The sequence below is a fragment of the Eubalaena glacialis genome, chromosome 6 (assembly GCF_028564815.1).
Source record: "Eubalaena glacialis isolate mEubGla1 chromosome 6, mEubGla1.1.hap2.+ XY, whole genome shotgun sequence".
Classification (NCBI taxonomy): Eukaryota; Metazoa; Chordata; class Mammalia; order Artiodactyla; family Balaenidae; genus Eubalaena; species Eubalaena glacialis.
The window spans coordinates 69,038,330-69,059,638 of NC_083721.1; the positions used below are offsets into that span (position 1 = coordinate 69,038,330).

The window sequence follows — 21,309 nt, forward strand, 5'->3', positions numbered from 1 at the left end:
ACAAAGTCATGGAAGGGCTGGGACATGATGCCTCCCAACCTTAGGTCAGTCTCAAACATGGTACCAATTTTTGTTAGCATACTCTAAAAAATTACATAAAGGAGTTAGAGAAAGTCCATGGGATATTAGCATATATCTCTAGAAAATATGAAATAGCCCTAAGCAGAAACATTTGAAAGAAATTTGGGTTGTTAAGCCTGGAAAAAAATGAAGACCACTCTATTCTACCTTTAAGTGAATGAGAGTTTTCTGCCTCTGGTCTTTCATTGCAGTGGTAAAGTAAGCAAGAGGAAATGGCCCTAATTTTTAAAATATTGGGCTGGCCAAAAAGTTCATTCAGGTTTTTCTGTAAGATGTTATGGAAAAACCTGAAAGAACTTTTTGGCCAACCCAATATATGTGATTTTCATTAACTTTGAGGAAAAAAATCTTCTTTAAAACAGCATGATTAAAACACTGGGGCATGTCATTTTGACCTTGCAAATGTGCAAGAAGCTAATAGCAGTTATCCATTTTAAGTGCCTTTAGAAGTTCATAGAGCTCTTGCATGATTCCCGAACAGTCCTGGAGCAAACTTGAAGGAAAGAATTGCCATGTCATTGAAACAGGCCAAATACCCATCAGTGGGAAAGTGCATGCATAAAGTGTGATATATTCACACAGTGGACTATTATACAGCAATCAAATGATGAACTATAGTAAAACAGAGTAACATAGGCAAATCTTATTAATATAATATTAAGTGAAAAATGTCTCGAAAGATTACAGCATGATACACTTGTATAAAGTTTAAAACAACTAAAAATTTTTAAAATACTTTTTAGGAATACAGGTAGATACAATATATCTATATAAAAGGAAAGCAAGAGATGACTACAATCAAAAAGACTGGCAATACCAAGGGTGGGCAAGGATGGATTAATGGAAATTCTTATATACTGCTGATGGGAAGATAAACTAGTTACAACCATGTAAAAAACTTTTTGGCAGTATCTACTGGGGCTAAACATACACAAACTCTATGACCCAGCATTTCCACTTCGAGGTATGTACTCAACATATTTCACCAAAAGACATGTTCAAGAATGTTCATAGAAGCACCATTCATTAAAACCCCAAACAGTTCATTAACAGGGAGGTGGATAATGTTTGATATAATCATATAGAATTCTATATAACAGTGAGAAAAACAAACTATGGTTACACACAACAATACAGATGAATCTTGCAACATAATTTTGGACAAAAGAAGGCAGACACAAAAAAGTATATATTATGTAATTCCATTTATCCAAAGTTCGAAAACATGGGACACTGATTCGTAATGATAGAGGTCAGGCTGCTGGTTACCTTGGGTAAAGGGTAGTGACTGGGAAGAGTCATGAGTGAGGCCTCAGGGATTTTGGGTTTTTTCTGGATCTGGATGCTGCCTACATGGATGTGTTTACATTGTGAAAATTCTCTTATGATTTGTGCACAGGTCTGATGTCTTATATGTCAATTAAAAGTTTATTTTAAGAGAGAGAGGGATAGAAAAGGTGAGGTAAAAGTAAGGGGAAAAAAAGGATGGAGGATATGAAGAAGTAAGAAGCATCCATAAGCATATTTTTCAATATATATTTCAGAGTATCTATAGTATGAGTAGACAGTAAAATCTCTTTTTTTACAATTTTTCCTTCTTGTTTAATGTTTATGTCTATTTATATTGCCATCATTTTAAATAACATTTTACAATAACATCTTCTGATTTTAAAATAATACTTTTTTTTCAAAGAACAAAACAAGGAAGAAATACATAATTCCATCACTGAGATCTAATCATTCTTATCATTTTGATGTGTATCCTCCGAGTCTTCATTACAATTAAAAAAAATTTTTAAGCAGGTGTTATGGGGGGTGGGGAGGAAAGCAAAGAAATGATGAACACGTGGCTCAGGATGATGGCTTCTTTGGTGGGAGGGAGGCAGGAGAACAGAATGCAAGAGGGGAACATAGGGTACTACTGACGTTCTTTGTTTTGGATGGTAGATTCACAGGTGCTTATTCATTATTAAAAATAACTTAGAAATAGAGAAATAAAAGTGGGCAAAGTTGGTAAAAAGGTACAATCTTCCAGTTATAAAATAAATAAGTCATGGGGATGTAATGTACAGCATGGTGACTATAGTTAATAATACTGTACTGTATATTTGAAAGTTGATAAGAAAGCAGATCTTAAAAGTTTCATCACAAGAAAAAGAAGCTTTTGACTATGTACGGTGTTAACTAAACTTATTGTGTGACCATTTCACAATATATACAAATGTCGAATCATTATGTTGTAAACCTGAAACTAATATAATGTTATATGTCAATTTTATCTCAATTAAAAAAGAAATAATATTTGTAGAAAATACTAGAGAATCAATGAACAATAAAGCTAGTTTAAATGATAAAAGAACTCAGTAAGGTATCAGGATATGTAATTAACATACAAAACTCAATAGCTTTCATAGACACAAACAATGACCAGCTAGAGGAGATAATGGTAAGAAAGCCCCATTTATAATAATAACAAAGGTGATTAAATACTTAGGAATAAACTTGACAAAAATGTGCAAAACCTAAAAGATGAAACACTCTCGAAAGACACAAAATTAGACTTGAACAAAAGGAAAGGCATTTCTGTTCTTAGGAAGATTCCTCATCATAAAGGTGTAACACAATTCCAATAAAAATATCTAGGGACCTAGACAAGTTCATGCTCAAGTTCATAAGGAAAAAGAAACCTGCAGGAATAGCCAGGAACACACTAAGAAATAAAAGCTAAAAAGGTGGGCTAGTCCACCAGGTATTAAACCATACTATAAGTTCCCATAATGAAAACGGGGTAGTACTGCCACAAGAATAGCTGTACAGACCAGTAGAATAGAATAGAAGGACCTGAACTAGATCTGAGTAAATATGGAAATAATAAACGTGGCATCTTAAATCATGGAAGCAAAGATGGGCTTTTTAATAAACGTTGCTGGCACAACGAGGCAGCCACTTGGAAAAAAGATAAAATTAGATCCATACCTCACACCATACACAAAAATAAACTCCACACTGATTAGGAAACTAAATGTAATAAAAAAAAAGATAGAAAATAATTTAATAAACTAGAAAATATGGTGAATTCCTCATAAACTCAGTGTAAGGAGAAGCTTTCTAACACTGACTCAAAATCCAGTGGCAATAAAAGAAATAATTCATAAATTTGACTACATAATAATGTTTTTAAAAATTGCATAGTAAGGTAAAGTCAAAGAAGAGCTGCCAAATTAGAAGAAAACATTTACAGCATGTATCACAGATAAAGGGCTAATCCATAATATATAAAGAACTCTTAAAATTTGAGGGGAAAAGGACCAAAACTCTGATGAAAAAATGGGAAAGATATAAGAACAGAAAAAATTTAAATAATAATAATAATAATAAAGAAATAAAAAAGGACCAGGCATGGGCCAATGATAAGGATATGTCACCAACCAAGGATTATGATTAATCCAATTTGTGCACCTGAGGTCCATTAAAACTACGAGAATTCCCATAATAGATTTTAGGCTATAATTGAAAGTAAGTTTAATCTTCTGAAGACCTAAAATAATACTACAACACACTAGGGTGCTCTGACAAATCAGAAAAAAAAGAAAAAAGAAAATGACTTCCTTTTCATCACTAAACCTCACACAGTTTTTTCAATGAGTTCTGAGTTCCAATTCCTACTATGATAAAATTGGCCACCACAATCCAAACATCAATGTGTCAGAAGCCTTCAGGGTGAACCAGATAAACTTTCCAGGTCCCTTTTACCTCTAAAATTCTGTATTTTAAACTAATGACCTGGTGTCCCAAATGGTCTGTTTAAATCTACCCACTCAGTTAATGAGGCAAAAGTGACTTTCCCAGGCCCCTTCCTCCTAATTACACAGGGAGTTTCACCTGGGGACACAATTGCCTGCAGCAGAACTCTAGATTTATGCATTTGTTTGTTTGTGTGTGTGTTTATATCCCTATCACTGTTTATAAAAATGAAAGATTTAACATGGTGAGGAAATTGGAGTGAAATAAGAGCAGTAAGAAATAAAAAGTAATACTATAAGTAATATTAGAACACAAAAATGCACACTTTTGGTTTCTATCTTAGCTAGAGCTGGGCCACAAATTTGGCTTGCAGCTTCCTAACAGTTGGAGCAGAGACGGAAACAGGAGGAGATAAAAGATTCACAATGCCTATAAAGTAATTTGGGCAGTTTTTCCAAAGACCAGGATTCCATTTACTTAGAGATGTGTCCCAGTGGTATGCTGCAATAGGTTCTACCGGTTCTCAAGAGCCAATGGTTAAATATCAAGGATTTTTGCAAGTTGGCTGTTAAACCATTGGTAGCTTGAAATTAGCCATGGTGGGAGTATTCAGCAAACACTACAAATCAGGGCATTTGGGGGCTTGTTTTTGTTTGTTTTTTCTTTTTGCCTTCAGAGAGCTGGTTTGCCAGTGCTCCACTGCATGTTCCGATGGTCCTTGTAGGGGGACACAATGCGAGGCCAGAAGAGCTACAAGTAGGAGAGAGAAGGGCTCAGTGTGCAAACTTATTGAGTATAGCAGAAACTCCCTCAGGAGAAGAGAGAGGGCATATATGCCTGAGACCAGAGAATGATGGCAGAATGCATCAGCATTCACCTAACCCACCTCAGTCCTTCCTTCTTTCTGGTACTACCCTTTGGAATTTCATAGCTGGGGTTACAAAAAATGTTAGGTCCAGTGAGAGGCAGACATACCTCTCCATTCAAAAATGCATCCAGAGAGACTGGGAGAGGCTCAGGTGAAGGGTTTTATGCTTTCCACTAGGTGAGCACTTCCCAAGCCTGAATTTCACAGCATTGTAACAAGTGTCCTGCAGGGAGAAAAGTGTCCCAGGAGGAAATAAATTAGGGAATGACTGGGTTAAAGTTAAGCAGTTTTCTTTACTGCAGGACTTATCAGAGCCTTTGGGAGATGAATGTGCCCTTTGGCACAGAGTACACATCAATTCCCAAACTTACCTTACATGAGAATACCTTGTGGTGGCACGTCTTGGGACACCAGGCTGAAAAACGCCAGCCTGGGTAGTCAGGGTTCCTTGCGATTTTGAAAGGAAATACTGAGGATGTTATTCCACAGAAACATTGCTTTCACGTAGGACTTGAGGCTCTGGCATTTTTCTTTATAAAAACATGACTTGCATGTCTTTGCTTTTCACCTGAACTGTTTCATTAAGTCTGTGGGTATCCACATATCCATCAGCAGAGCTTACTTAAGGGAAATGTTCCAGGCCAAGGAATTTCGTAACTCGTGTCCCATGTCCCAAGGAACTCACTCAGTCCTGGACCACCCTGCATTAGTAATGTTAACGCCCAAAGCCAGTGTCCACTTACTTTCAACTCACAAGATTCTGGACCGGAGAAATGAGCATTTCTTGTCATTTTTTAACCTTAATTGTTCACCCCCCTCAACTCCCATTCTGTTTCTTTTTTCTTCTTCTGTCACTTTCTTTCTTCTTGCAATAGTTTCATAAACTTCTAAGACAGTGTATCATGCCATGGGCACTCCACACATATTCAGTCCTTTACGGAGCCCCTCCAGGTCCCAGGCCACGAAAGGGACAGACCAGGCCCTGCGTCAAGGAGCTCATAGTACAACATTAATGAATGTTCGTTTCCTCTCCTATTTGTCTTCTTTATTTGCTTTGTCTCAGCTCTTTGCCCCACTTTGCTCGGCGCCCCCCGTGCTGCTCCTCCCCATTCTCGTTCATCCTTTCACCTCCCTTCCCTGATAGCTTTTTCCAATGACTAACGGGGACCCAACTCAGCTGGTTTTTATCACGCTCCTGTCCTTGCATTTTTCCGACTCAGTTAAGCCATTACCAGAGCTAAATGAGGCATGGACTCTCCAAAAGTCACACCTGTCGTCAGGGAGATGGAGGGTAAGACTCTGTGCAGCTGGCGGGCGGGCAGCAAGCAGGGCTGGAGGGAGGCAGCCAAGTGTGACCTGGCAGTTTGTGCTCCCCCAGTGCTGAAAGAGGGCCCTCATTGTAAAACAAGATGCCCCTTGCTTTAATAGAGAAAGAATGAAGTCTGACACAGAACTGAGGATGGTCACATTTGTGATGACAGATGAGATGTCCCTAATTCTTTGGCAAATGTGTACCAGGTGCACAGAATAACCCACGTTGTGGATGTGTCCTCAGCAAGAGGTAAAGAAAGCTGTAACCAGAGCCAGCTACGTGGGGTTTTGTGATTATTGGTTGAACTTTCTCAGGTTTTTCCCTGTTCACCCTCATTAAAACATACACGTTTCACCTTTCTGCAGTGGTGGCTTCACGCTTTACTGTTAGTATTCTTTATGATCAGAGTGACGAAAGAGGGCAAAGATCACAGTACAGTAAACCGGAGACAAATCAGTGTACTCACCCTACGAAGATAAATGATAAATGATCTCTATTGGAAATCAATTTTGGTTTCCACCTTTTTTCTAGGCAACCTAGAATTTTTATTTCTGCAGCCTAGGAATTGAGAAGTTGTAGCTTCTGAGCTTGCTGTGCTTCTAATTTACAAGAGTGGTTTTATGTTCAGAAGATCTATGCCTCTCTTTTCTCTAGTTGAAATGTGGGCAAAATCATTCTGCTCTAGAGTTACACAATTTCCAGAAATGTTAAAGCCAAGGGGCAAGAGCCAGGGTTTTTACTTTGATGAGCACTGAAGTATTACTGTGTTGACCCTAACCTTGCCTTGCTATCCTGTGTTAATTTGTCCTTAACTCTGGAACTTGGATGAGCCATCCAACTTTTTGGACAAATGCAAGGTCAACAGATTTTTTTGAGCATCCATTCAGTACCAGGTTCCTTGTTCCATGCTGGGGATGCAACTGTGAGCATGATGAGGCCCCTGCCCTTGGGAACCTTCAGTCTTGTGGGGTGACCCCTTCCCTGTTCTGTCCTAGAATTGCCCAACCAGCCCCTGCTTTTTACTGGTTATGCTTTATTCATTCATTCAGCAAATATCTGTGGAGAATCTACTAAGCTCTAGGCACTGTGCTTGGTGCCAGGCTACAATGAGAAAAAGAGATGGGCCCTACCCTCATGAAGCTTCCGTCCCCACCTTGAGTTAATTCACTCTCCTGGCAGTCACCAGAAAGAATGTCACTCCTCCCTTTGTACTTTCTCAATGCTTAGTTCATGCCTCTTCCTAGCTTCTGTATCACTGTAATTATAACACATCTTCCTGTCTCCTTTTAAACCATGAGCACATTGAAGGCAACAGTCTCAACTTTCTTTCCTCAGTACCTTGCACTCCCTAGTGTCTAGCAAACAGAGGAGCTCAATCAATGTTTCTTGAGTGAATAAATAGTTGCATGAATTTAGAAGTTCATGAACCTGTGGAACCATAGACCAGTCTGCTCTGACCTCCCATTCCAAGTCTCTTGGATGAGGAGCTCAATGATCAATCAATCACCTGTCAGTACTGAAACACTCCTCGTGATTTCAAGGACATTCTAAATGTAAAACCAGCTGTTCCACGGGTCATTTCTTCTTCCAAACATATCTGCCATTGAGATAAAGAACAAATACTAGCTTCAGCTTGTATTTGCGATACTTTTTGCAGGAGGGTAAACATGATTATATATGATTTAAATGAAATGAACTTACAGTAAAGAGAACAAATGAGTTTATTTGTGACTCTTGGATAGATACTGTTAATATAACTGCAGTGAGAAAAATATAACAGTGGCTTCAACAAGCTAGAAACTTGTTTTCTCTGTCATGTAAAAGTCCAGGAACAGTCTGATATAGAGCTTCTGCTCCATGAAATCCTCAGCTCATGGCACCATCATTCCCTGGGATATGCTCATGGTTCAATATGGGCTCCAGCTGTCACACCCACCTCCATGCAGCAGAATGGAGGAAGGCAGATGAAAGAACAAACGCCAACTGTCTCTTAAGCAAAGTTTCCTAGAAGCTGCCTCAGGGCACTTCAGCTTACATCCCACTGGCCAAAACATAGTCATATAACCACATATAATTATAAAAAATTTCTCCAGAAGTTGGAGAAAGTAGTCTTCATTCTGGACAACCTTGTCCAGCTAAAAACTATTTTACTGTGCCATAAAAGGAGTATGGTACAAGAGATACAATTTAAAATCTCTACCATAGATCCTAAAACTGAAATGTTAGTGATTATTCAAGAACTTTTGTATTCTAATTGTTGCAAGCTGAAGTCACAATGATGAACCCAATAATTAATCCATTGTGCTAGGGTCATGCTTGGTACTGCTGTGATTGTCGATATCTAGTGGGTAGGAGGAGTGAGGTAGAAAGAAAAGAAAGCTTTTGCGATAAGGAAGTTGGTGGGGGCGATGGGAGTCTGGCAAAGGTAGTGGCAACAAGAATGGAAAAGGGAAGGCAGAGTGGAGAGAGATGGTAGAATGAACAAGACAACGTAATTGGAGATGGGAGGAAAGGGGCAGGGAGGATCTAGAATGATTCTTAGCTTTGAAAGCAAATTAGACCCTGGTAATTGGACTAAAAAGGGTGGTTTGGAGACTACATTAGACTCGAGGAGTTAATTGCTACAAATTGACCCGAAATCTCTCCTTCATCTATTACTTCTTGCCATGAATTTTCTCTTGAATGGACTAATGAAGTTAATAAACTTCTCCAAGTAGTTAATCTTTCACAGGAAAAATCTAACAGGTCTCAGTGACTTCCCCTAGCCAGTTATAATGTTCCCTTTCCTAATTCAGTACACCACACAGGACTCCTTAATATTCTGAGTTCTTGAGGCCTTCTTAATTCAAGTGCCAGAATTTCTCACTTGAGTAATCCAGTCCCCCATCTCAAAAGTGGAGTTTGTATTGCCCTCTTTACCATTGTGAAGTTTAAAATACATTGGATGTTTAAAGGACCTGACACTATGCTTGGTTCAATAAATGCTAGTTTCTGTCTCCTCCCAAAGTTTTTTCTTTTCTTGTGCATGCATTCAACCAGCATTTATTCAACAGTTACTATTTCAGACATTGTGCTAAGTACTGGGGAGCAAAGTTGAATTTAGTCATTGGAAACAAAGTTACTATATATATTTTTTTCACTTCTGAATGTTGAGGTAAATTCTGCCCACTGGCTGGGGAGCTCCTGAGGGCAGGGAACGTGATGTGTGTGGTACCTTTATATTTCCAGTCCTTAGCACGTGTACTTATTAAATGTATGAATGAATATATGACCAAGGTCAAGAAATGAAGCCAAAAATCTAAGAGCAGGACTGGAGTCAGAGAACTAGGACAGTCATGGATGTTCAGATGTTATTTCAACAGTTCTGTGACTGTTGAGTGTCTGCTGGGATGCTCCTTCCATTTGGGGCCCAGCACCCTCTGCTTGTAACGCTGTTGGAGAAAGAGCCCCCTTCCTAAGGGGCAGGGGCAGCATATGACAATGGTTAAGAGCTTGGGGTCTGGAATCAGACATTTATGCATCTAATTATAACAAAGTGTGATCAGTCTTCCAAGAGGGGAACTCCAAGATCCAAGATATAAAAGACTATAACAGGTGGACCTACCTAATCTGAGAGTCCAGGGCAGGCCTCCTTAAGGAGTCCTCAAAGTTGCTCACTGCACAACTGAGGGGTTAGTGTGGGTAGAAATCCAACCTGTGCTCCACTCCCCAAGCTGGACATCTTGGTACAAGGTTGTATCTGGCCCATAGGAGTTCTTTTCTCCATTCACACAACGACCCCACAGCTGACCAAGCCATGCTCCCACAGTTATGGATGTCTGAAAGCTAAAAGACAAGTAGATGTTTTCCAGAGGGACCAAGGAGGTGGAACAGCATGTGTGAGGTCTGCGAATTTTTAAAAAGGCCTAACTTGAGGATCTAAAGGAAATTCAGTGTGCATGCAGTATGGAGTTCAAAGGGAAGACTAGCAAGAGTGAGGCTGGAAAGGTATTCATTACAGCTGGCATTTCCTGTGAGTTTACTAGTTACACTGTGCTAATGGCTCTCCATGCATTATTTTATTGAGATCAGAGGTTAAGTGACTTTCCCAAAGTCATATGTTAGGTAATAGTGGAACTGTGATTCAAAGCCAGGTTTAACTCCAGAGTCTGTGCTTCAAACCACTTGTTCCATGGCATCCAAATACTTGCAGAGGTGGATTGCAAAGGGACAAGACTGAAGGCAGGAAGACCAGTTAGGAAATAGTTGCATAAACCCAAATAAGAAATGCCAGGGTACTTAAGATGGCCTTGGAAATGGGAAGGTGTGGATGGATTCCAAAGAGATTTAGGAAGTAGAGTCTACAGGACTTGGTGGTTGTTTGAATATGAAGGATGATGATGAGAAGAGGGAGGAGGTAAGGAGGATTCCTTATTTTGTGTCTTTGTGGATGGCATGTCGTTTGCTGAGGAAGAAGACAGTGAAGGAGGAACAAGGTTGGGAGGAAGGTGAGTTTAGAGTCTGTCAAGTTGGAAGCACCTGTGGGACATCCAGGTGGAGATGTCCAGTCGACAGTTCAGTGCTTGGGCCTGAACCTCAGGAGAGGCTGTGTAGTTAGTCAGCATTTGCATGTAACTGGTAATTAGTAATTGACCCACAGCGTGGGTGAGATAGAGTGTGGAGTGAGAAGAGCAGAGAGTTCCTACTAGGATAATCATGCTAAAGCAGAAGGACCATTCCCTAGATCCAGCTGTAGAGTTTGGTACAACATAATCCAACCCTTGATTTATCTGCATCCTTTACAAGAACTATTCTTCAAAGGTTTATAGAGTATCATATTATAAACGGAACCAGAAATCTGGGATGAGGAGGCCCTGAAAGGGGGGGGGAGTACAATAATAAATAAAAATAAGTGGCCTTCTCTGACATTTTTGTTTGATTTGGAGTCAGATTTAAACTTAAATATGACTCATTCTGTATTTTCCATACAAACATATATGCTGAATAAAATAGCATTAATAGTATTATAATACAAGGAACTGCTACCACTAGGCCAATTCTGTGCATTATTCACACGGAAGAATGAAGGGATTAAAATCCAGTGGCAACATCAGTGAAGGCCTTAGCTTATCAGTGGCCTCTTTAAAATGAACATCGTCCTTCTCTGATATGGGCAATTGAAATTTTCTGTATCTTACATGAAGTGCTATAAAAATGAGGCGCTAAGCCATGCCCTCCCCACCTGCTACCCCTCAGCCTCTCTAAATGGAAATTCTGAGCCACTTCTGTTTCAGTCATCATAACAACATGGGATTTAGGCTTAGTTGAATTCATTTTGTTTCTCTTTTGTTTTTAGAAAGTACTACAGGCGGTCTCTGCATGATGTGGTTTCTGAAGACTCAAGAACCACCCACCTCACTAGTCTGCAATGGAGAGGGCAGAAGTGGAAACTCAAACACCACGGTTCCATTCTGTTACTAATTCTGTAGACATGTGCCTCCACCGCAGGGAGTAAGTTGCACCAAGGGGGAAAGTTCTCAGGGGCCCCCAGACCACCAGCACCCTTGTCCCTCCCCCTGGAGAGAAAGCAGAACTATGGCATTTTATAGCTGCTGTTGGATCTTCTTGGCTTTTACCTGGTGCACTTCTGCCTATGGGCCTGACCAGCGAGCCCAGAAGAAAGGGGACATTATCCTTGGGGGGCTCTTTCCTATTCATTTTGGAGTAGCAGCCAAAGATCAAGATCTAAAGTCGAGGCCGGAGTCTGTGGAATGTATCAGGTAAGGTCAGGAGCCACCTTGGAGAGTCTCTTCTCCTCCTGGTGGTTGGAGAAAAGCTGTACCAAACCAGAAATAATTTTTTCAAAGTTGGTTCTCTCTTTTCAAAAATGGTGATTGGTAACCATGCTGAAGCTTATTATTCCCCCCTCATTTTTTTAAAAGAAATTTTTCCAAAAATAAAATGTCAAAAATACTGAATAGAAAAATCCATGGCCTGTTGGAGCCGTGCTTGGTCACTTGGTAACTGAGTCATCATTGTTCACCTGGAGGCTGTGTTACTTAATGGAAGACCAAGTACCTAGAAAGAAATTTATTGTAGGTTTTGCAAACCTGAGTAGTAAAATCTCCTAATGACCTTAAGTGCCCCAGTGGTCATAATACCTGAGTGTTGGCTGCCTCACTCTTATTTTTTTTAAGGATTTTAAAGCTGAAAGAAACTTCAGTGGCTGGCATGACCTGGGCATCTTCAAAATGCAGTCCGTAGCATTTGGAATCACTCCCATTAGAAATTCTTATAGAAAACTGAAATCCCCCTGCTAACACAGAATCCATCTACATAGATAGAGGAACACAGAATCCATCTTAACTCTCTCACTGGACTCTCTCTTCGGCCATTTGAAGACAGCTAACATGCCCCCTTGAATCATTTCTTTTCCAGACCAAATAGTTTTCTAAATAATTTTTTCATGACGTGATTTTCAGACCCTCACCATTCTGGATGCCCTCTCTCTGATGTTCCCTAATTTATCATGACTCTTAGAATATGGCATCTAACACTAGGTACAATTCCTTCAAATAGTATCTGACTTCTGCAGAGTACAGAGGGCTGTATATCACCTCCCTTAATCTGGACATCAGAGACCATTACTGCACTTCAAGTCCTGACCCATCTTCTGAGAGAGAAGAGCACTTTCTCTTGAGATTTGCAACTTCCAGAAGGGATCCAGCACTTTCCCTTGGTCTTCCTGATAGCTAGAAAATGAAAATGAAAACTGGAATCATTCCAACAAAACTGGATTTCTGCTCGTGTTCTAATGAGGGCTCACAAATTAGATACCATTTTCACATTTTTTTATGAGTGCAGAAAAACTAAGTGTAGAATTTCACTGATGCTGTTTATATCCTTCACATAACCCATGTGGACAAATATCCTTTTTGTTGTTCCCTTGCTGGACAGAGCTGTGCAGGGGCCACATACATACCTGAGATCAAGCAAGAGCTTGTTCTGAAATAATATATATATATTCTAATTGTATTAAAGAAAGATAGGAAAATCAGTTTAGCAGTATAGATGTTTTAGGTAATGAAAAATTCTGTAATAGATCTTCATAACTTTGCAGGCTTAAAAAAAATAAATAAATGAAGGAAACATGAAGAAAATGACTAAGAGAAAATGTCACATTAAAAGTTAGACCAGGACCTTTAGGAACCTAACTGATACAGTGAAGTATAACAGCTTGTATTTCTTTCCCCCTGCCTTTGAGTTCAAGTCATGAAACCCACAATACAAAGAGAGAACCTGCAGAGTTAGGTTTTCTTCTCTGGGCGCTGATACACTGATTCAGAACATTTATCAAGCTCTCACTATGTGCTGTGTCCTGGAAGAGTGAAAACTGTGCCACTGACCCTGTTTCTCTTTGTTAATTTGCTTGATTTTTATTTAAAATAATGTGCTTTGAAAAGCAATGCATGCTCATTTTTTAAAATAGAAAGTATAAAGACAAAAGCACACAATTTTAAAACTCATCATTCTACCACCCAGAAGTGACCACTGTTTGTGAACAGCCTTCCTATGCATAATATTTATTTGCTTGTTTGTTTATGAAGATGATATCACTCATTTCCCTTTCCTCTTCAACCTCCAGGAATGTCAGTTTAAATTTGTGACTCTGCAAATCTGAAGTTATTTTTAGCTTCTTATGTATTCAACTCCTAATCTATTTATATTTTCCCTGGTCCTTTTTTTTTTTTAATCTCTGTATTACTTTTACTAAAGTACCTCATATCAGTTATTTCAAATTCTTTGTTGGATGAGGCAGATACAAATGATTCATTCTATTACTAACCACAATCCTTGTTATTATTGGTCCCTAACTCTGTGTGAGGCACCATGCTGAGAATTTTGCATAATTATCTCATGTTCACAGCCACCCTCTGAAGTAGGTGTTATCCCCATTTTACAGAGAGGACTTTGAGTCTCAAAAAACACAACGTCATGAAACCAGAGTAATGGAACCAGGTTCAAACCAGCTTTGCCCAGTCTGTACTCTAAAGAAGTTGACCAGAAAGCCTCTTGCTTTCTACCATTTCTTTCTTCCAGGTATAATTTCCGAGGATTTCGCTGGCTACAAGCTATGATATTTGCCATAGAGGAAATAAACAGCAGCCCGGCCCTTCTGCCCAACATGACCCTGGGATACAGGATATTCGACACTTGCAACACTGTTTCTAAAGCCCTGGAAGCCACCCTGAGTTTTGTGGCCCAGAACAAAATCGATTCTTTGAACCTTGATGAGTTCTGCAACTGCTCAGAGCACATCCCCTCTACTATCGCGGTGGTGGGAGCAACTGGCTCAGGCATCTCCACAGCGGTGGCGAACCTGCTGGGGCTCTTCTACATCCCCCAGGTACCTGTGCCATCTCAGATGGGGCGATGTGGGCAGGGGCCAGGAAAGCAGGCTGGGAGGATGCCACACCCAGTGTCCATACAGTTTGCTATTTTCCCTTCTCTGGCTTTACTTTGGCACAAAAGATCTTTTAATTATCTGTATCATGACCACTGGGGATTTTTGAGACCCCAGAGTCAACAATGTCAACTGGGCCTTCACAATTCTTCCAAAATTCTTTTAAACATACCTTGTATAAAACTTTGTCTTTTTTTCCAGAGGGTTCAGTTATTTATTTTCCACTCCATTCCTTCAGTAAATGGCCATTCTTCTGCCTTTACTAAAAGGAATGAGACCAAATGATGTAAATCTGACCTTTCAAACCCAAAATATCTGCCCCAAATCCTAGTCCCTTAAAAGTCTCTGCCTCTCTCTCCCCTGGTTGAAAGTTTAGCTCAGAGGAAAGCAGAGCATATTTTCTCACAAAATCGGAACTTAATCATTATCTTGCACATTCTAGAAATGGAAAATATTCTATTTCATTCAACAAATACTTGTAGAGTGTATATGAATAAGCAGTTTCCACCCTGCAGGAACTCAGCCTAGACAGGGAAATAGACGTCTGCATTTTCAGATACTAACAATTCACTGAAATAAGTGCTTTAATAAACATCTGTTCAAAGTTGCATATGTTTTTCACCAAAAAAAGACAGCAGATTCTAAATGCCATTTTATAACCTGCTTTTTTTCCCATTAACACTATAGAGCAAACCTTTTTTTCATATTAATATTTATAGATCTGTGACATCATTTTATAGTAGTGAAAAATTGGAAACAACCTAAATGTCCATGGATGGGAGAATCAGCTCAATTGTGTTGCATCTCATATATCAATTTTTAAATTTAATTATATATCACGCTTTAAATTATTTTCTTCAGTGTCTAGTATTTAAAATTTGTTTGATTTGATAAATTCACATTTCTATGCTGGGAGGTCTCTGTTTCCTTGGTGATAGCCATTATCCCTTTTTATACATGTGGCAACTGAAAAAGTCTCGTCATCATTTCGCGAATTCTTACTTCAGGGAATTAAAGGTGTTTCCCCTGGGGAAACCCTGGCTCTGTAATCTTTGTGCCAAAATGATCTGACAAAGCCCACAAGAGTAAATGTGTTGGGCAAGATGCAAATATGCATCTTTATATTTGGCATATTGCACAGTAGTATTTTAAATACACAGTTAAAGCAGGTTGTCATAGCCAACAGACATAAGATGTAATTGCCATCAAGTAAATAAAGAACACAAAGGGGAGGGTTTTAATTCATTGTGGTTTGGATGAAATATAAGGTTAAGTTGAACTTGAATTATAAAAGTGCTGAGAAGACTATAATGATTATCAGTCAAACCAATGTAAGTGTATCTGCAGCAGTGGTTCTCTGTCATGGCTGCATGTTGGAGTCACTTCAAGAGCTTTAAAAATACTGATGCCTGGGACTCACTTCAAGAGCTTTAAAAATACCGATGCCTGGGACTCAGCCCCCAGAGATCCTGGTTTAACTGATATGAGATGCAGCCTGGGCGTCAGGAGTTCTGAAAGCTCCCTAGATGAGTCTAATGTGCAGCAGAGCTGGGAACCACTGCCCTGTTGGGTGAAGGCAGCGGCCCCTGTTGAACTTCTTATGCCACTCACGCCACCAAGTGGATGGAATAAGCAGACCAGCTAGAACAAGTTGTGGTTAGAAGTTTTCTGAATCATTCATGAAACTCTCCCCTCTTACAATAAAAAAATTTTGTGTGTTTTTAAGGGGTTTTTTAGGGGGGAGTGGGTAATGAGTTGGTATTTATCCCCACTTTTATAGTTCACCTTTTAAAAAGTGGAAAAATATTATAAATGCATTCTTTAAGAGAAACATATCCACGGAGGATATGTTTGTTTGTAATTTTTATATCTTTAAAACCCTTTTTGGCCCATTTTTCAAAAGAGTATCAAGAAGTAAGCAATAATGAATGAATTTACAAAAGGCCTGAGTAGACTTTTCATTTGCAAAAACCTGATCAAGAAGCTTGTTGTTTGGGTCTGCTAATAGAGCTCTCTAAAAACAATGACATCTCAACAATTACTTAGTCTAACTACCTGCCTCATGAGGTGTCACAGTAGAGCAAGAAGGAGCTTATTTTAATAAAAGGAAAAAAATCACTTTCATATTATAACTCTCAAAATCAAAGCTCCTGTCAGAAAAATAATGCCTGCTCATTAGCAAAGTTGGACCAGGTCTTTCATGTATCAATGTCTTTTATGTTTTTGATGTAGAAACTATTCATTAATAAGAAGAAATATATAGAAAGAATTCATTTTAAAGCACTGAACATTGAAAACTAATTGTTTCAATCAGTGAAAAATATTAAAAAGGCATTCCCCCAAATTTCTTCAACATGGTTTTCTTAAGAAGTTTTAAATCTCTCTAGAAAACTGGAGAACAAGAGATATTAAACATTCCTTTATTACCGAGAAGAAATTCCATTCAGTGTAAAAATGCTTTGTCCTTCACAGAGAACAAACGTATGGACACCAAGGGGGGAAAGTGGTGGGGGGGGGGTGGTGGTGGGATGAATTGGGAGATTGGGATTGACATATATACACTAATATGTATAAAATGGATAACTAATAAGAACCTGCTGTATAAAAAAATAAATAAAATTCAAAAATTAAAAAAAAAGTTGAAAGACAAGACTGCTAATGGCAAAAATGCTGAAAGAATGCAGGGATGAAATATGAATAAACCTCAAATTAAATTAAAATAAAAATACTTTGTCCTTCAGAAGAAATGGTTCAATAACTTGGAACTTCCTAACTGGTAAGCCAAGACACACAGGAGTGCTGCAGATAGGCTGAGATACTGACCCTCTCCAGGTCTGGGATGGTGGGTGGGGTCTAGGGTGGTCAGAACACACCCACCAGGGCTGGTCAGCCTCCTCCATTCACCCCACCTTCTATGTTTGCCACAACTTGAAAAGAAATTGGGAAGCTCTGCACTAACGAATGCTTTACATGATATTTGGATGCTTCTTCAGGCAAGGATCTTTTACCACAAAAGGTAAGGCTTTCTACCCTTGGTGACCCACATCCATGCTCAAATATAGTACTGGCTATGTCGTAGAAAGTGGAAACACATCAAGACAGCTTCTCCAGGGTTCCTTTTCAGCTTCTCTAGGTTTTGGAGACCCACATCAAAAGCCTGTCAAGAGGCCTCGACCACCACCTGAAATTGCACAGAGGAAAAGGCTGCCGGTGGTGGTTGAACTCACTGAGAAGCCAGGAGAGGAAAGGATGTTTTTGTGACTATATTTAATGGTGTACATCATCATTATTGTGATGAAGGGGAATTGAGCCTAATGAACCTAAATGGCTAATTGAGCCTAAATGATAAACAGTTCTTAGAAATGACTGCAATTGAGGGTACTTTTATCTAAAGTACTGCTGGCGTGGAGGAGGTGGGGAGATAGGGGAGGGGAGAGAGGGAATAGCTGGAGACTGGAAGAGAGAAACTAGGCAGAATAAGAAAGGGGAACCCCAGAGGCTTCTCTAAAGAGCCTTAGGTTCATAACCCAAAGGGAACCTGATTCCTTCCAGAAGTAAGTCATGGACAAAGTGTTCATTATAGTAAAGGGGAAGCTAAAATGTTCAAATGAGAAGCTGGACCCCACAGGCAGAAGATATGTACATGGATATATTGTAGCCAATGAGGCAGCACAGAGGAAGTTAGGAGAAACTATGGAACAGTGCATAAAGGATAAGTAGATCCTATTGTTGTTGGGTTGACTTTATGATCAGACCCATTTTTGAAGGTAGCATTGTGAAGGATCACCTGCTGGGAATTAGAATGCCCTTGATAGACTGACAGATGCTTGAGTGCTCACACTGGAGAGGAATAGATTCTGGTCGTCTTCACTCCTTCATCCTGTCTGCAGTGACCAGCGTTTGATATATTAGATTAGTGAATGCTCAAAAAGCCTCCTCCACACAGTCTGGAGGCTCACCTGGCACCTCGATCACTCACTCATTCTGTGTTCCTTCCAGGTCAGCTATGCCTCTTCCAGCAGACTCCTCAGCAACAAAAATCAGTTCAAGTCCTTCCTGCGTACCATCCCCAATGATGAACACCAGGCCACCGCCATGGCTGACATCATCGAGTACTTCCGCTGGAACTGGGTGGGCACAATTGCAGCTGATGATGACTATGGTCGGCCAGGGATCGAGAAGTTCCGAGAGGAAGCTGAGGAGAGGGACATCTGCATCGACTTCAGCGAACTCATCTCCCAGTACTCTGATGAGGAAGAGATCCAGCAAGTGGTGGAGGTGATCCAGAATTCCACAGCCAAAGTCATTGTTGTCTTCTCCAGTGGCCCAGACCTGGAACCCCTCATCAAGGAAATCGTCCGGCGAAATATCACGGGCAGGATCTGGCTGGCCAGCGAGGCTTGGGCCAGCTCTTCCTTGATCGCCATGCCTGAATACTTCCATGTGGTCGGAGGCACCATTGGATTCGCTTTGAAGGCTGGGCAGATCCCAGGTTTCCGGGAATTCCTGCAGAAAGTTCACCCCAGGAAGTCTGTCCACAATGGTTTTGCCAAGGAGTTTTGGGAAGAAACATTTAACTGCCACCTCCAAGAAGGTGCTAAAGGACCATTACCCGTGGACACCTTCCTGAGAGGTCACGAAGAAGGTGGTGGCAGGATAAGCAACAGCTCCACTGCCTTCCAACCTCTCTGTACAGGGGATGAGAACATCAGTAGTGTCGAGACCCCTTACATGGATTATACACATTTACGGATATCCTACAATGTCTACTTAGCCGTCTACTCCATTGCTCATGCCCTGCAAGATATATACACCTGCATACCTGGGAGAGGGCTCTTCACCAACGGTTCCTGTGCAGATATCAAGAAGGTTGAAGCTTGGCAGGTACATCCTTCACTTAGATAGCAGTTCACTGTGTAATAAAGTGGAGTTAGACTGATCCAAGCAAGACAGATTAAAGTGGTTACCTCAAAAAGCCAATATCTAAATGAGGTCACTAGATGTAGCTTGGGATTCAACTTGCCTTTTCAAACATCTGAGCAACTGACTTCTGCAAAATTGTTAGTAATTTAATTTGATTCTCTGTTTGAACCCTTGAGCTCAACTATTCTTTAGTCTAGTGGTTCAAAATATCAGGAGTATGGTCCCTAAATGTTTTTAAATATCCTGGGACAGATTTAGTACTGAGTGGAGTGTTTTTATAGTGCTTAAATTAAATATATTTTTCCCTTGTACATAACAAGTATTTCTTGAGTACCTATTATATTCCATATACCAAGGGGCATAAAACCATAAAACTAGTGTCACTATGTTTAGCCACCACTTTTGCCATTGTATTACTCAAAATATAATGTGCTGGACCCCCCCCCCCCATAAGTCAACTAAGCTTAGGACACAAGCAAATCAAGGGCACAGAAAAAACTCTTCTTAAAAGGATATTGGATATTTCAAAAAGAAGCACTGAAGTAGTTGTCATAAAAAATAATCAAAACTTAAGTGGAATCCCTACGCTTTAGTTTAGACTTGTTTTGTATTTTTCAATTATACGCAGGAGAGACATCATAACCTTTTTTATTTCATAGAGCTTCTGAAGATAAAAATCTGGCCCAACTTATATCCCACGGAGCTGCTCATGTCTTGCATATGTACCTTGATTTTTCAATAAGACCGTGTTTTACGCTCCTTTTATATTTTCCTCAGTCCCAGACTGAGCTATCAGAGTGCATGATGGGGGGTGGGGCGTGAGGGGAGGGTGTGAATCCCTGAATATGGGTTGAATGACAGCCTCCAGCTTCAGCTATGGCTCCCCCACTTACTGGCTGCATCATCTCAGGAAAGACACTGCTCTGCTCAAGTCAGTCTCTTCATCTGTAAAATGACCATAATACCCAGCCTACTTTCCAACCAAGTTTCTTTTGAAGAGGAAATAAGATGATACGTGTAAAAGCAATTTATAAATTTTCAAACTCTAAACAGGTGGTGATTATTTTAAGTAGGATTTCAATATGCCTCAAATTAATCAATCAACTGAGTAAAACATGATAATGAAACCAGCTTTGCATACAGAACCCAACCACCACAAACCCTTGGGAAAAGATGCCTAGAAAACAAGAACGTACATCCTATGTCAGTCACTTTAGAGATTCTCATGGGATGAGGAGTGACTGTCTAGGCTGGTAGAATGAGCCAAAAGGACCTACAAGTTCTTAGCACTTCTCGTGTGTGGGACGTCTCAGTCAGGCATCATTGTTGGCTAAAGTTTCTAATCTTTATGAGGGACTGAAAGTTTCCTTCCTCGCATTGCACCCCACACACTGCCTGGCAAAGAAAGGAAGCTCTAATGAAGGTCAAAGACCAAAAAGACTTCAGGAGCCATGATGCTATGGAGTGGAGTTTTAAGAAAGAGGAATAAAGGGACAGTCTTTTAGTAAATACTAGTGTCTTTCTCTCTTCCCTTCCATGTCTCCCTCTCCTTCTTCCTCTCCCTCTTGAAAAGCCTATGGGGGAAAAAAAGCCTAAAGAAAAATCCCAGGGTGGGATTGAAGGGAAAAGAGGCTTCCAGTAGGTAGTCTGACAGTTCTGCTCTTCAGGGACTCCTCTCCCAGACAAGGAAGTAAAATCCAGATGGCCAAGGTCAAAGCATGGGCATATGAGAAAAAAAGCCAAGAATTAGGCTATAGTCAAGGGTGGGACTTTCAGCTGCATGCAATAGAAAATTCAAACCAAACTGGCTTAAACAAAATAAGGAACATTATTAGCTCACAATACTGAAAAATCTCAGAAATACCCCAGGTACAACTAGATGCTCTCATCTTCATCTCTTTGTTCCTTTTCCTTGGGCTTAGCAGTTTTCAGCCTCTG

General features: G+C 40.0%; 1 protein-coding gene across 5 annotated transcripts in view; it reads left to right on the forward strand.

Annotated features, from left to right (window-relative positions):
• CASR (calcium sensing receptor) overlaps positions 1 to 21,309 on the forward strand; it is a 77,290-nt gene that overhangs the window by 36,266 nt on the left and 19,715 nt on the right. For 4 of the 5 annotated variants that reach the window (XM_061194240.1, XM_061194238.1, XM_061194237.1 and 1 more), the window contains exons 2-4: positions 11,341 to 11,495; positions 14,085 to 14,391; positions 18,448 to 19,332. In XM_061194240.1, the coding sequence (XP_061050223.1) occupies positions 11,413 to 11,495; positions 14,085 to 14,391; positions 18,448 to 19,332 (1,275 nt within the window). In that variant the 5' untranslated portion in view covers positions 11,341 to 11,412. Of the gene's footprint in view, positions 1 to 11,340; positions 11,765 to 14,084; positions 14,392 to 18,447; positions 19,333 to 21,309 lie in introns of those variants that run through there. The other variant, XM_061194236.1, reaches the window with a different exon arrangement.